This window comes from Sphaerodactylus townsendi, linkage group LG08 (assembly GCF_021028975.2).
Source record: "Sphaerodactylus townsendi isolate TG3544 linkage group LG08, MPM_Stown_v2.3, whole genome shotgun sequence".
NCBI lineage: Eukaryota > Metazoa > Chordata > Lepidosauria > Squamata > Sphaerodactylidae > Sphaerodactylus > Sphaerodactylus townsendi.
Genome location: NC_059432.1, coordinates 25,961,173 through 25,976,680, shown reverse-complemented (window position 1 = coordinate 25,976,680; position 15,508 = coordinate 25,961,173). Strand labels below are relative to the sequence as shown.

The 15,508-nt window shown below is 44.2% G+C and overlaps 1 protein-coding gene across 1 annotated transcript in view; it reads left to right on the top strand.

Annotated features, from left to right (window-relative positions):
- The window catches only part of CDH23 (cadherin related 23), a 612,421-nt gene that overhangs the window by 575,611 nt on the left and 21,302 nt on the right, over nucleotides 1-15,508 (top strand). Inside the window, exons 53-58 of the mRNA XM_048505079.1 lie at nucleotides 3,634-3,811; nucleotides 6,923-7,134; nucleotides 11,823-12,017; nucleotides 12,902-13,012; nucleotides 14,076-14,205; nucleotides 14,769-15,032. Coding sequence (XP_048361036.1) covers nucleotides 3,634-3,811; nucleotides 6,923-7,134; nucleotides 11,823-12,017; nucleotides 12,902-13,012; nucleotides 14,076-14,205; nucleotides 14,769-15,032 — 1,090 coding nt within the window. The remainder of the gene's footprint in view (nucleotides 1-3,633; nucleotides 3,812-6,922; nucleotides 7,135-11,822; nucleotides 12,018-12,901; nucleotides 13,013-14,075; nucleotides 14,206-14,768; nucleotides 15,033-15,508) is intronic.

Here is a 15,508-nt window from a genome sequence, read left to right as displayed (position 1 = left end):
GGAATATATAGGAGTGAAGAAACAAATCTAGTTCACCAGATAAGACTCCACCATTTATGTGGAAATCAAACTCTGTTCTCAAGATTACAGTCCACCTGCTCTTGACCATTACACCAGTTTGTCAGAGTGCTTTTATTTGCCTCAGAGGCAGTATCTTTCTCTTTTGTTGATATTGTTTAAAATATGCACAAAGTGTGAGATAAAGATGGCACAAAATGATAAGCATGATGAATGTTTATGCTGCCTTGATAAGGCTCATGTCTAAGATGTGCCCATTTTGCTGCCCTTTCGCTCCTAAAGGCAGACATGAATGAGCCTCTGGGCTTAAGGCTGCATTATGGAAAATTCCCTCACATTGGTGGATGTTCCCACAGAGGAACCCTCTTAAGAGGGCTTGTACACCTTCTGTCACCTCAGTCCATCCATCCAACCCACCTTCTATTTTGGCTATGGTGAGTAAATGGGCAACTTCTGATCTCCCTGTTAAAAAGGCTAAAAAAGTTATAATATCTCTCAGCCTTAAACTGCTCTCACCTCAGCACCAAAGCTCATCTCTAACATGTCTGCAATGCATCTGATTCCCTGACTTGGCTGCTGACTGGTTCTTCTCAACATCAAACACTGACTCCTCCTCAATGCCAAGACTCACCTGCTCAAGGCTGACAGTCTCCACCTAGATGGAACCCATTATGTGGCTGGGGAAGGTGTCCAAGGCCCTCTCAACATTGATCTCCTACTCCACTCAGTGTTTAGCTTCTCTGTCTCTGGTGAGTGAGGGTAGTGTCAGGAAGAGTCCTGAACATCTCCATCATCCAAGAGCTCCCTATCCTGCTCCTTCTCTGACGGTGACATCTTTGAAGTTCCCTTACTTCCTTTGGATCAGGGGAAGCAGTTGTTCATCTTTGACTCTTGAAGGTTTCCAAACTCATCCCTGCCAGTTCTCATGTGTTTGCTCCTCGGGGATGTATATGCTTCCATGAGCACATTGGGGCATGCTTCTGCCATGTTACAAGCCTCCCCACTGACGTTTGAAGTTGACTCACAAACATCATTCAGTGTCAAGACAGGAAGAGGCAGCATCTACTTCATCGCCTCTGTAGCCTGATCGAGAGGCCAGAGGTCCTTCTGACATGGAGGAAGAGTCTCGGGACACCTTAATAATGTACATGTACATTCGACTAGGGCACAGGCATCCTTTAGGAAAGGAGTACCAATGTCAGGCTGCAACGTGGCTATCTACGGATATCTTTGTGAGATACTATGCTCTTGACCTGCAAGAGAGGAAGGCAACAGCAGTTGGGAAAGCTGTGTTGCACTCAGTGTTCTGATGAACTCTACCCACCCCCTTGTAAGAGGTTACGCTGCCAGTGTGGGAATGCACAGAAGACCAAAGAGGAAGACAGAGTTGCATTTACCTATAACTGATATTCATTGAGGTTTTCTGTGCAGGCACACATTCCCTCCATCCTGCCCAACTACAAGTTCATGGTCTGAGAATCTGGTTTTGGTTCAGGGAGAACTAAGGGAGAGGATATTCTGCCATTGGACATGTGACCATTTGAGAAGGAATGTCCATGTGCCCATTGACTGTAAGAGCATTCTTTAGTGCAGGAAGTTCAAAACTTAACCATTGCTGGCCTGCATTTGAGCAGTCCCAATGTGTGCCTGCACAGGAGACCTCAGTTAACATTAATTACAGATAAGTGAAACCTTGTCTTACAGCCAACTTAAAAGATAAAGTTCATTGGAGCAGTTGGATGCTACTTCCCTCAAAGTATGATCAAGACCATTCAGTCCTTGATAGTTAATCAGAGGTTCTCTTTCAGCCAGTCACAGGAAACCATCTGTTCATAGCATGGGACGGTACAGCAGCAAAATTTTATGTCAATTAACTGGGGGACACATGTCTCCCTTTGCCTAAGTTTCCCGGTTATAGCAATGGGCCATACAATGTAACATTTTCCATCCATGTGGCAGATTCCTGAGCAAGACAGGTTTCATCAACCTACAAATGGTCTCTCAATCCACATTATCTGCTTCTCAGTTTCATGGAATAGAGTGTACCTGATATAGACTTGTTCATCACCAATACAAAGTGTCCCCTGTTCTGTTCCAGGCCAGGGATGGAGAAAGAATTGTTTGGGGATGTTTTCCAACTCTGTTGGTCACACTGACTCTATTATGTCTCCCCTTCTTTCCCTCTGCTCTACAGAACTGTAGTGACAATGAGGCAGGTTGGTCAGCAGGGGTTCTCATAATTCCCTCTTGGCCAAAAAGGTTTTGGTTTCCAACTCTGTTGAGATTATCTGAGGGGAACTTCAGGGTTCTTTCATTAGAAGAGGATCTTATCATGATAGATTCCCTCTTCCACCACGATGTTCCTTCCCTGCAGCTAGCAGCCCTACACCCTCCCCACTAAGGTAGTTCTATGTCCTAGATTAGAATTTAAACCCAAAGTAGTCTCCCAGTTCTATATGATCCAGGACATTAAATTACCTGGTTTTTTTCCCCAAAGCCTCAGTCACCAGCTGAGCAATCACTCCACACTCTTGATGTCAGGAGGGCACTCCTTTTAAAGAAATTTAAATTGCACAAACTCATTTAGATAAGACAGCATCCCATATGTCCACTTTAGGGGACCTAAGAAGGGGAAAGCTTCTTCTTCACAAACTGTTTCTAGGTGGGTGGTCTCTGCAATTAGATTGGCTTATAACAGTGCTAAAGTGAACTATGCACTTAAGATTAGGAAGCATTCCACCAGGACTCAAGCCTCTTCAGCTGCTTTTCTTGCCATGGTAGATCTCCAGGACATCTGTAAAGGAGTGACCTGGTCCACTCCATCCATGTTCCTCCAGCATTACTCCATCAACCTGGATTCCAGAGAGAAGCAGCTGCTGGGAGAGCAGTTTTGCAATCATTAGTTTGTTGACAAGCCCACACCCACCTCCATGGTAAGTGAGCTTGCTACTTTCCCATGCAAGACTGCTCTGAAGACATGATGATGAAAATGAAGTTGCCCTTACCTATAACTGTTGTTCATCGAGTGTCTTCTATGCAGGCACGCATCCCTCCCTTCTTTCTCACTGTGGGCTGCCATTCATTGCAGTAACGCTCTTCCACAGTGATGAGAGGAGAACTGAGGGAGGAGCACTCTCCCTTCCTCCTTCACATGACTATTTGGGTGGGAAATAACAATGCTCCACTCAATACAGAGGGAGGAGGTGTGCTCCAAGCACTCTGAAGCTTCTACAAGCTTTCTATTCAGTTCTCCTCAACCAGTGTCTTTCTGCACAGTCTCATCTGTGCCTGCACAGGAGACACTCAATGAACAACCATTACAAGTAAATGCAACATTTTTTTTGCCATCATCTTTGTAATACGCAAAGTATCATGTAATCTGCTTTGCGCTCCATATTTTATTTTCAATCCAGATTTCTATACAAAAAGATGCCCTATTAGTGCACAGAGTATGGGGGAAAGCTTTGCTTTGCTTCACTTACTTTTTTGCTGCATTTTGTGACTGCAATGATTTTTCCAGTCCTTCAGTGTAAAATTTTATACAACAATCTGGCACATGTGTCTGACTGTAGTAGGTGCATATTTTTATACTCATTCTTCTTGCTTTTATTTCAGGTCTTGATTACTGTCCTGGACATCAATGACTACCGGCCCCACTTTGCCAAAAAACAATTCAGCACTAGTGTGTATGAAAATGAGCCAGCAGGAACCTCTGTGATCACCATGACTGCTACTGACCTTGATGAGGGAGATAATGGAATAGTGACATACAATATTGAAGGTCCTGGAGTAGGTATGTAGCCCCTTTAATATTGTGTAGGTAGGTCAGTAATTGTAGATGGATGCTGGCTAATAATATAGTGTTTTTCAAAGGCACAAAGACCAACTCAGCCCCACCCCCAGGGCAGAATGGGAGGACAAAGCAACCCTGGAGAAGGATCATGCCCCCTACTGTGGCCACAGACCACCTCATGTCATGGAGGACTGGAGAGAAAATAGGTGTCACCATGTGCCAACTGCATCATGATCAAGCCAACAGGGCAAACATGTGCACACCCACGCTTCTCCCCAGATATATTAGGCCCACTGGCACAGGGCAAAGTCAGACACTGCTCTACTATGCATTTCCTCACCAGACTGGGCATGGTGGGATTGGTGAAATGGAGTACAGATGATGCCATATTCCTCCTTGCTGGCTGTACCACATTTGTGTTGATGGAGCAAAGTGGGCACTGCTGGGCCCATGCTCCTCCTTGCTATCTGCACTGCTCCAGCACAAGATCAAGTTGGGCACTGTTGTGCCTGACCTCTTCATTGCTGGCCTGGCTGCAGCAGGGTTGGTAAGAGAGAAAATGGGGACAGTAGTGCCTGGCTTTGCCCTAAGCCAGGCACCACTGTCCCCATTTTCTCTTTTCTAGTCTGGGTGTGGTTAGGCTGGCAAAGAGGAAAATGGGTGCTACTGGCATAGGATGAAGTCAAATACCATGGTGCCAGTTCTCTTCTTCACTAACCTGGGTAAAGAGCACCATAAGAACAAAGGCACCTGGCTTCTCCCTATGTCATTGCCGGCAGACTCATCCTTACCCACCATAGTGAGCAGGGCAACAGCCACTGGGATTTCCCTTTGTAAAGTAAATAGCTGGTCTGCCTGCATTTCCTTCTATTTTACATATATGATAGCTATATGTACATATATGGCCAAATGTGTTATAGTACTTTGTACCCATCCTGAGTTAGCATTACTCATGAAGACAGGCTATTGTTGTTCTTTTGACAAGTTGTGCATTACACTCAAGGTGGCTCTTGAACTGTCTGACCACAATCCTCTTTTCTTCTGAAACTTGCATTTTCACTCCTGACTTGTGAAATTAAAAGACATGCTTAATGACAGAACTGAAACTAGAAGGCAGGGCATTGTCTATTTTAACCCTCATAGTGCTGGACATCTGCTTCTGCTTTTTCTCTACTTTAAAAGTCAACAACGACCTCTGAAATTTCATAGAGATTGTATAAAAGTCACCCGTGTAAACAAGATATATAATTTAGGGGCTCATAAAGAATTGCCAAGAGATAAGCAAACAAGAATCCATTCTCACAACTGCACACTGTTGCTGAACTCTGTGGGTTAGGTGAATAGCTTCCTGCTAACCTAGCCCTGACACCCAAGAATAGTGCTGAAATTCAGTTGCCCTGATTTTAGAGTTTGGGGGCTGAAGGAGCATCTAGTCCTGGACTTCAGCTATGTAGTCCATGGGGGAGGGGGGGTAATATGTTTTCTCCCTTCCCTTATGTATGGAAGAGTTCAGGGAATGTGCACTTTATGGCAAACACCCCCTTGACTCTCACTTTAGTACCTTCTATTGTTTCAGGATGCCATAAACTGTTAGGAGGTCTGGCTGCTTTGCAGCTAGAAGAATCCTTATCAATTTGGACCTGAGAAAGTGCTTTTCCTTCAATCCTAAATCCCATCCAATAATTCTTTTTTATTCAACACTAGCGGACCCGGCCACCTGCTGTGGTTTACTGTGTGTCGCGCCGAGAGAGGGAGGGAGAGGGCGCTGACTGTGGCTGGGTCTTCCGCTGGGCCTGGGCTCAGCTCCATTCCCTCCCCTCCCGCTCCCCTCCCTAGCTATCCTTCCAGCCTCATTGGCCTGAAGGGAAGCCGTCGCTCCTCTCCTGCTCCACTGTTGTCAATGGAGAACGCGAGGGAGGGAGGCGTGCCGCTCTGTGGCTGCTGCTGGTGCTGCTGGTGCTACAGGAGTCAGCGCTGCCACCGAGCGCACGCTGCGCCGTTTGTGGGCAAGCCACGCCCCTCTCCTGGCTCAGCAGCCCCTTATTGGTCCGCTGGGGGTTTGGGGAAATGCTGTGGCTTTGTGTGATGAGCTCAGAGGGGAAGGGAGGAGGAAAGGGAGAGGCATTATGGCTGTTTCTTACTGGGTGCCTGGGAATGCCCCTCCTTCCTCTTCCTGTGCAGGTGAGTCCAGCAGCCTTCAGTTTAGGCTGGTGTGCACGTGCACGCTGCAGCGAAGGTGGACAAGCCACGCGCCCCGGCACGGTGGCCCCTGATTGGTCCACTATGGGTTTTGCAGAAACATGCAGTTTACTGGGTTCAGGTATGGACTTTCAGTGATTTGAAGACCTGATTACCTGCCCGCAATGGGGAGGGATGTCGTGTGAAAATTTTGGGGCGATCCGTCCAGCCGTTTCCGCATTAGGGCGTGAGGAACAAACGCACAGTTAGCTTTTTATATATATAGATGATCAGAGCTTTCAGAAGTGTATAGCTTCCTGACTGGTGGGAAGAGAAAGTAATTCAGTCAGATGCGTGCCCCACAAGGAGCAAACCCAACCGCTGTTTTCCCCCTTCTGGGTACAGGAAGCTGAGGGGTCTTGACCACACCCATTTCCCCTCTCCTTTCTATCTTTCTCTTTTCATAAACTAATAGCTGTCCTCACCATCCCATGACCCTGGAGAGTAATAAGCATCCTTAATCCTCACAATGGCATGTGTTTTTTTGGAGGGGGGGTTTCTCTTTTTATTACAAACTAATATTGTGCCTCAGAGTATGAAGAATCCCTTACTTTCTTTGTGACTGGCCATGATTCACTGCTCTGTTTATAGGCACAGGAGCATCATTTGTTACTAGTAGGAGTGATGGTATTATTATCTAGATTCATTATATCAGTATGGTGATAAAATGTATAGCTGACAGATTAGTATGAATGGATTTATATTGTGTAATCAGTTAGCATATGAATGCCCTTACTCATGTTCTGTTGCATTTTCCCAGTCTTTTAAAAATGTATGCCATGTGACGAACAACAAAACTGCTCTCACATTGCAACAATACTTGTAAGCAGTTTGTACTATATCTTAAGTGAAATGTGTCTCTTCTGTTCACAGAGGCCTTCAAAATTCATAAGGACTCAGGGCACATAACAACTCGCAGGCGTCTACAGTCATATGAAAGGTTCAACCTGACAGTAGTGGCTACCGACAAAGGAAGTCCACCACTCTGGGGGACTACAATGCTGCAGGTGGATGTCACTGACATCAATGATAATCGACCAACATTTGTCCGACCCCCCAACGGTACTATCTTGCACATTAAAGAGGTAAACTATCTAGAGGTTTTCATGTTTCTGGTATGATGCAGAGTTCTGGATCCGGCCCTCTATAGGTTACACAGCCGATGTCATTTAGCATGCCAAATGTCTACATCAAATATATGTGCAAATTAGCTTTGATTATCTAGCATGTTATCCTAGCATGATGTGACCAAAGCCAAGAGATCAGCAGACTGGGCTGCGACGAGGGTGATCTTGGCAAATAAAGTGTTCGTGGTACCCTGGCATTTCATAAAGGAACATGACTCCGAGGACAAATGCCATATGCATAAGCCATTCCAGTAAGATAGGATCCATTAATGACAGACCAGTCCTGAAGCTTCACCTCTCCTTGGAAGATTGAGGGCATATGCACATATTTCTGAATTTTCCCCACTTGTGTTTAGTAGAATACAAGCTCAATAGATGTGCCTGCATTGTAACAAAAAAAAAACCTCTTCTGTTTCAGCCTACATTGAATTATGCTTCCCTTGCAGAATGTGGATTTAAAATGACTAGAATTGAATTGGCAGATCTGTCCACCAGGTGGTAGTAGTGCAAACAAAAGAGGAAATATGTTTTTTCAGGAGAAAAAAAGGAGTATGCATGATTTTTCCTTAAGTAAAAATACATCCCAAACTGTACCAAACGTTTCTTCCCACTGGTTGTGGTGGGTTTTCCGGGCTGTGTGGCCGTGGTCTGGTGGATCTTGTTCCTAACGTTTTGCCTGCATCTGTGGCTCGCATCTTCAGAGATGTATCACAGAGGGAAGTCTGTTACACACTGTGTCCAGTGAGAAGGGAATGTTTAGTGGGGTATATACCGTGTTTCCCCGAATATAAGACAGTGTCTTATATTACTTTTTGCTCCCAAAGATGCGCTATGTCTTATTTTCAGGGGATGTCTTATTTTTCTGTGTTCTGTTTGTCAGGCATGCTTCCAAACAAAAACTTTGCTATGTCTTACTTTTGGGGGATGCCTTATATTTCGCACTTCAGCAAAACCTCTACTACGTCTTATTTTCCGGGGATGTCTTATATTTGGGGAAACAGGGTATTGTCCATATCCCAGGGTGGGGAACCAATCAGTAAGTGTTTGGGTGGAACTTGCTATGCAAAGATGTGGTTGATAGTATTGTATTGTGGGTGGGGTTTTTCAGTCCAGGGAGTGATTAACATTTGCATGCCCTGCAGCAGCAGCAGTATTGGTGAATGCAAATCCTATGGTTGGGTGGAGTCCATTGTTCATGAACTTAGCATGCCCTTGGGGTTTGCTTTTGGTGTTTTTAAATAGTGGTAGCCAAGCTTTGTTAAATCTCAGAGTCTCTTCTTTCTTGTTGAAGTTGTCTTGGTGTTTATGAATTCCAACGGCCTCCCTGTGCAGTCTGACCTTTTGAATTGTCCAGAATTTCAGTGTTTTCAAATAAAATGTTATGTCCAGTTTTGTTTAAGATATGTTCTACAACTGCAGATTTTTCAGGATGGTTAAACTGACAGTGTCTTTCGTGCTCCTTAATACGAGTCTGAATGCTGCATTTTGTGGTTCCTATATTGACCTTTCCACAGCTGCAGGGTATGCAATAGACTCCTGCAGAAGTGAGGGGGTCTTTCTTGTCCTTTGCTGAGCATAGTATCTGCTGTATTTTCCTGGTAGGTTTGAAGATGGTTTGTAGGTTATGTTCATCAGTTTCCCTATTTGATCAGTGATTCCCTTGATATACGGTAGAAATATTTTTCCTGTGACAGGCTGTTTCTCCTCAGTCATCTGGGTTTCTCTTGGTCTTAAAGCTCTTCTGATTTCTGTTTCTTCCCACTGCTTCCCGCTGCTCTTTCCGCTTGCGGGAATGATAATGAGCAAGCTTGTAACTCACTGTTCCTATTAGTGGTCTTTTGTGCAGAGCCAGCCACAGTAGAAGACTTGTTAGCTTTAGTAATTATATTTCTGGAACTCTCCAAGTGCTCCCTCACCCACCCCATGGCAGTAGATGGGAAAATCTCCCACCCAGCCAGAGGCGAGAATAGGAGGGAGTAGGGAGCACTCCCCTCAGTTCCCTTTTTGCCACTGCATGTGTTAGCAATCTGCATAAGTTAACGAGTTCTCAGGTAAAAGTGGGCTTCCTTTTGGGCTGCCATGTAGCAGAAAGGGGCCCTTTTCAAAAAATGTTCTACGAGTGGGGGCAAGATGGCTAAAAATGACGGCCATGCTCAGTGGTGCGATTCAAATAATATAACAACTGGTTCTAGTGGTGGGATTTAAATAAATTAACAAGCGGTTGTTTACAAGAGATATTTTAAAAACCAGTTCTGCTGAAGTGGTGCGAACCTGCTGAAACCCACCACTGGCCATGCTGAATGCCTCTTGTGCCTTGGGGAAGGGTATATTCCCTCTGCTAGTAAGACATGTGGCCAGCTGACTCCCAAGGCCTTGACTGTGAGGGCTTCCCACCAGAAAGTTGCTGCATTTTTTTAACCTCAGAGACTTGGAAGAAGATCACTAAGATCCACAGAAAGGCTTTGTCTCTGTTTGCGGAGCTGGTTGCCAAGCAACCGGGAATTCCAAGAGCTTCATCTCTTCTGAGCTCAGGGAAGTCCTCTAAGAAAAAGTCTCACCCAGTTGAGAGACATTCCACCTCATCCAAAGTATGTGATAAGCATTGATGCCTGCGGTCGAGATCCATGTCATCTTCATCGAAGTCATCAAGAGAGCACTCTGAGGTTTGAGAGTCGAAGAGAGGTAAAATCCCTTCACCACTGGAGGTGGTGGAGTCAAGAGTTTCTCAAGGATCTTTGAGGGAATCATCCCAAAGACAGCATCTCCCATATTTTTTTGAGGCATATGGTGGCAAATTCTCCCATGGTTCAACATCTGTGGTCTACAACGAGCCCCTGTTGTTTACTTGGGCTCAGCATTGCTCTTCCTGTTCATCCAGTTAGAGTTGATTGGCATCATCCCACTCTGATGCTTCAGAGCAGACAGCACTTGTCAACAATGGGCCAGGAGGCTAACCCTTAGGGTCTTGATTGCTGACCCCCTCCCCTTCTTAAATTTTCATCCAGATAAAGTGGTGTTGAATCCTAGTCTGCAATCTCTTCCAAAGGTGGCTTCCCCTTTTCACCTTTTCCATGACATTGTCCTCCCTGTGTTTTTTCCAAACCCCTCTAATGATTTGGAGAGATCTCTCTATACTCTAGATGTATGGAGGGTGCTTCTTTTCTATAAAAAAGAACCAGTTCATTCAGATAAGATAAATTCTTGTTTATTGCCTTTTCTGGATCCCATACAGATAAAAGGGTCCTTACTCAGACACTGGTGCATTGAGGCACCAAAGCCATCTTAAAAGCTTATGATGTGGCAGGAGTGGACTGCTCCACTAGGGTCAGTGCTTACTCTACCAGGGTTCAAGCCTCATTGACCACCTTTCTGGCAGGAGTCAGCCTTGAAGACATCTGCAAGGCAGCAACCTGGTCTCCATTCTCAATGTTTGCCAATCATTACGCTGTTGATATGGACTCTGCCAGGGAATCTGCAGCAGGTTAAGCAGTGTTAAATCTGCAGCAGGTTAAGCAGTGTTAAATTTGCAGCAGGTTAAGCAGTGTTAAATCTCTTTTTTTCAGTTAATGTTAATGAAGTGTTCCACTTACCTGTCCTTTCATAGGTGCTGTGGTCTTCTCTTGTGTAACATTTGCACTCCACCTCCTTCTGGCTTAGCTTTCTACTTTCCCATGTGTCTGCACAGAAGTCCACGAATAGGAAGAACAGTGTTGCACTTACCTGTAACTGATGTTCATATAGTGGTCTTCTGTGCAGGCACACATATTCTCCCACTGACCCCACTGTGTTCTGTTCTGTAAGTGTGCTGTTCTGCCTATCTTTAGGAATGCTCCCTCCTATCCTCACCTCTGATTGGGCAGGAGAATTTCCCACCTAATACAAGGGGGAGGGAGAGGGAGCACTCAGAGAGTTCCGGAAGGATCTTTACTAAAGCTAACAAGTTTTCTACAGTAGCTGGTTCTGCGCATGCATAGACCCATGCATAGAGACTTAGAGACTCAAGATAACTCTAAGAACAACAGTTACAGGTAAGTGCAACATTGTTCATCTCAGGGCCAAACTACACTGGATTAGTGTATCTTATAACAAGACAGGTCTGTGTTCCAAGTTCTCCAGACACACCTCGCTTTTCCCACAGACATGCAGCAGTTGCAGAAAACATACACTTACATTTCTGTGGGGGCCCAATATAGTTTTGGACCACTGTACAGAGGAGCTCTTGACTCCCCCCGAAGCTGAAAATGCTCCAAGGAGAGTTCCTCCCCCCCCCCCACATCTTTTGCAGCTGCATGGATACTCCATATATAGTTCCCAAATGGGGCTGTTGGGAACCCAGATTCAATTCCTTAACAAAGTCTTGTGTAGTCTTGCCTTCTGTCAGAGCAACTTCTCCTAAATAACAAAATGTATTTCCTTGATTATGTGGTTGTCACAGCTAAGGTCTATCTTAACCTAGACTCTCTAAAAACCACTGGCACTTGGAATTATTTGCTGAAACAATGCCTGCTATGCATGTGGCAGCACACTCTGCTCTGAGGAAAAGAGTTTAATAATGGAAGGAAAATGTGTTAAGTGCAGAAGCAAGTACTTAAAGTTTGCTTCCTGATAGCTTTCTCAACTGATGTAGTGCTTGCATTTGCTTACAGGAAATTGCTCTACGATCCAATGTGTATGAAGTTTATGCCACTGACAAGGATGAGGGCCTCAATGGAGCTGTACAGTACAACTTACTCAAAACTGGTGCAGGAAATAAAGACTGGGAGTATTTTACCATTGACTCTAGAAGTGGGCTTATCCAGACAGCAATGAGGCTGGACCGGGAAAAGCAAGCTGTTTATAGTGTAAGTCCTAGAGCAGAACTGTTGGGACTTCCACAGGAATAATCCAGTATATGTCATCCAGCTGCTGAATGCTTTTCCTCCAATAGTACAAAAGATTCTCAACTTCAACCTTTCAAACATGTACACCATAGCAGGCAGGTGGGGTACTCAAGATAGAACAGCATTTAAAACATTAGAATGGAATTATTTCAAGCCCTAACCCTAATTCTGTGGGGCTTGAAGAGCGTGGGAGTGGAGGAGATCAGATAGATCTAGCTAGCTCAGCCCTGCCCACGAATCTATTTTCCTCCCATGCTCTTCAAACCCTGTGGAGGGGGGAGGAGAGATCAGACAGATCTTGTATGCAGGGCTGAGGGGCTAGAAAGGCATTGGAGGGGGATGGGGTGACCAGATCCTGAGCTAGCTCAGCTCCACAAGCAGAATCTGGCCCCTGCACACACTTTCCAAGCCCTCTGGGGCACTGCCGGGGCAGTTCTCCTCTCTGCACCCCCCCCCCCCACACACACACACACCGTTTCCCAAGATCTTGGGAAACAGTGGGGAGAACTGGAAAAAAAACTCAGATATAATTTATTTTAAATTTAGATGGTTCAGCAGCTATAACGTTAGGAAGGAATTTCATCTATTACTGCAATTACTTATGAACATCAACAAATACAAGATTAAAAGATTCCCAATCCATTTCAGTCAATTTACTTTTGTTCTGTAAATCTAGAAAATTCTCCAGCTTCAGCTTTTGGCTAATTTTCCGTTTCCCTCAAATGTCAGAAGAATGTCTTCTGTTTTGCTTGGGGAGTAGGGAGAACAAGATAGAGTTTGGTTTTATTTTTGAGCTTTCACCTGCCAACAGCGTGACCAGTCTTTGTGTGTCTGTTTCTGTATAGCTGATCATTGTGGCGTGTGATCAAGGCCAACCACCATATGAGACCATGCAGCCCCTCCAGGTGGCACTGGATGATATCGATGACAATGAACCAGTCTTCCTGAAGCCGCCTGTAAGCAGGTCTATCCCCTCCCCTTCTCGATTTCGCTGGAGTTATGGAATATGAGATTCCAAGATACAATGGAGTTCCTGCAGGAGTTTCTCCTGTCATCTTATAGAATGTCCTTTGCGTTACACGTTTCAGATCCTTGAAAATTCTGGAGGCTTGTTCTAGGGAAATAGTTCTTGTGACTTTTATTTTTGGTGTATTTTAAAAAAAATAATCACACTTGTATAATTGTGGTATTATGAATATAAAAATATACCTTTTTCCTACGACTAAAGGCAGTGAGAACCATTGAGAAAAAGAAGCAAAGGTTTGTGAAGTTGTTGAAATAAAATGATACCTTATTATTAATTTAGAACAGTGGTCTTCCACCCATGGGTTGGGACCCTCTGCTGAATTACAAATTCCCACCTGCTGTTTTGGGGTGCCCTACAGAGGTGCCATTTTGTGACATTTTGTAAGTACTGCTGCTTAAGACCATGCATAGATAATAGTTCCCTGCCTCTTTGGAACCTACATTGAGAGGAGCATTAGCAAAGGAAGATGAGGTGGGTTCCAGATGTGGAAAAGGTGAAGGCCACTGATTTTGACCACTGGCCAAATCATCTAACCATTCCTCAGCTGCTATCCAGAATCTTTGTCCAAAGGTGTTTAATCCTAAAATCTTTTTAATGGACTGAATCAGAGACTTTCAACAAATGTATTTTTCACCATATGAGATGTATATAGGTAGTGTAAGAAGGTGGCACTGAATCCTATGTTTTAACTCTTTTAAAAACCTGTATAAATTAAACCACTCCCAGAAACAGAAAGACAATGAAGAGACCAAAGGCTGGGAGCTCTTGCTGCTTTTAGCAATTGTTACATCGTTTGTGATTTTAAAATTTTAAAATGTTTGCAGTTTTAAAATGTTTGAGTTAGAACTACTTCTAAGTTGTGACCAGATAGTTTTATGATACATCACTTATAGCGCATAGTACTTAATATTTTTCTCTGTGACGTCACATATGGTTATTGTTAACTGCCATATGACTCACATTCTCTCTCTTCTCCATGACCTCATCCTCAGAGAGGAAGTCCCCCATACCAGGTTCTTTCTGTTCCTGAACACTCACGTCCTGGTACAGTTGTGGGTAATGTCAGTGGAGCAGTAGATGCTGATGAGGGCTCAAATGCAATTGTCTATTACTTCATTGCAGGTAAACTTTGCTCCTCTTTCTGTTTGGTTTATGCCTGTGTGGTGACATGAAGTTGACATTTTGTGGTTTGACAGTTGGTTTAGAGGTGGATTTTAAAAATCTTATTATTTACTTACTTCATGTATGGGCCACCTTTTTGTGACCAAAGCAGCTAACATAATTCTCATCTCCTTTTTATCCTCATAACTCTGTGAGGTAGGTTAACCTGAACTTATGTGACTGACCCAAGGTCACCTAGTGAGTTTCCATGGCAGAGTGGTGAACTGCTAACCATGGCACCATGCCGGCTCTTGTAGGGTTGAACAGAAGCAAGCAGTGGGGCCTATCCAAATATTTTCTACTTGTCCAAAGAGGTTTTACTCCCCCCCAAGCATTTCCCCCCCCCCAAGTATTTTACTCCCTCCCCCAAGCAGCCTTCTTCTACCTGGAAGAAACAGCCCAAGGTTGTTAGATATTAGAGAATGAGGAGGAACGAATTCTGCATTTTAACATAAATACTGTCTCAGGGATCCTATTATGGAATGGAACAGCCTTAAACTATAACGAATATTTTATTTTTCTAGCTGGTAACAAAGAGAACAATTTCCAGCTGAATAGAGAAGGGAAGCTGCAGGTATTACGAGACATGGACCGAGAGAAAGAACCCTTCTACTCTATCATAGTGAAAGCATCTAGTAATAAAAGCTGGGCACCACCTCGGGGTCACCGTGCAGCCAAGTTCCAAACCATGGACCTCAGCACTGATCCTACCTTGCAGGTTGTACGGATCTTTCTGGATGATATTAACGACCAGTCTCCACGGTTCACTAAATTAGAATATACAGCAGGTAATGGGTGACTGTCTATAATTAGGAAATATTAATTTTAATTAAAGTTCTGTTATTAAAGAGTAGAAAAAGTCTGCCAGCCACTGAATGTGTTCTTGGGATAAGATTCCAGCAAGAAAATTGGTCTCTTAAAAGCAATTGTGGCAACAAGGAGGAGTGTTATAGGGTTTCCAGCCATGGCCTGTCAACCAACAGGAGACTTGGAGGTCAAGGACATTGTGAAATGCAGTCAGCAGTGGTGTCATGTGACTTCTAGAGAAAAAAGTGGAAGTGATGTTATGCCTCTAGGAATCACTGGAAAATTTATGGTCTTTCCCCTCTCCCCAGGAAATTGCTATGTTTCCCCCTGAACGTTAATACTCTTAATATTTCAATCTATCCCGATATTGCTATTTAAGACTTCAATAACAATAATAAAAAGTAAGGGAGATAATGGGCAGCCCTGTCTAATACCTTTTTCAATATTAAATAATGCA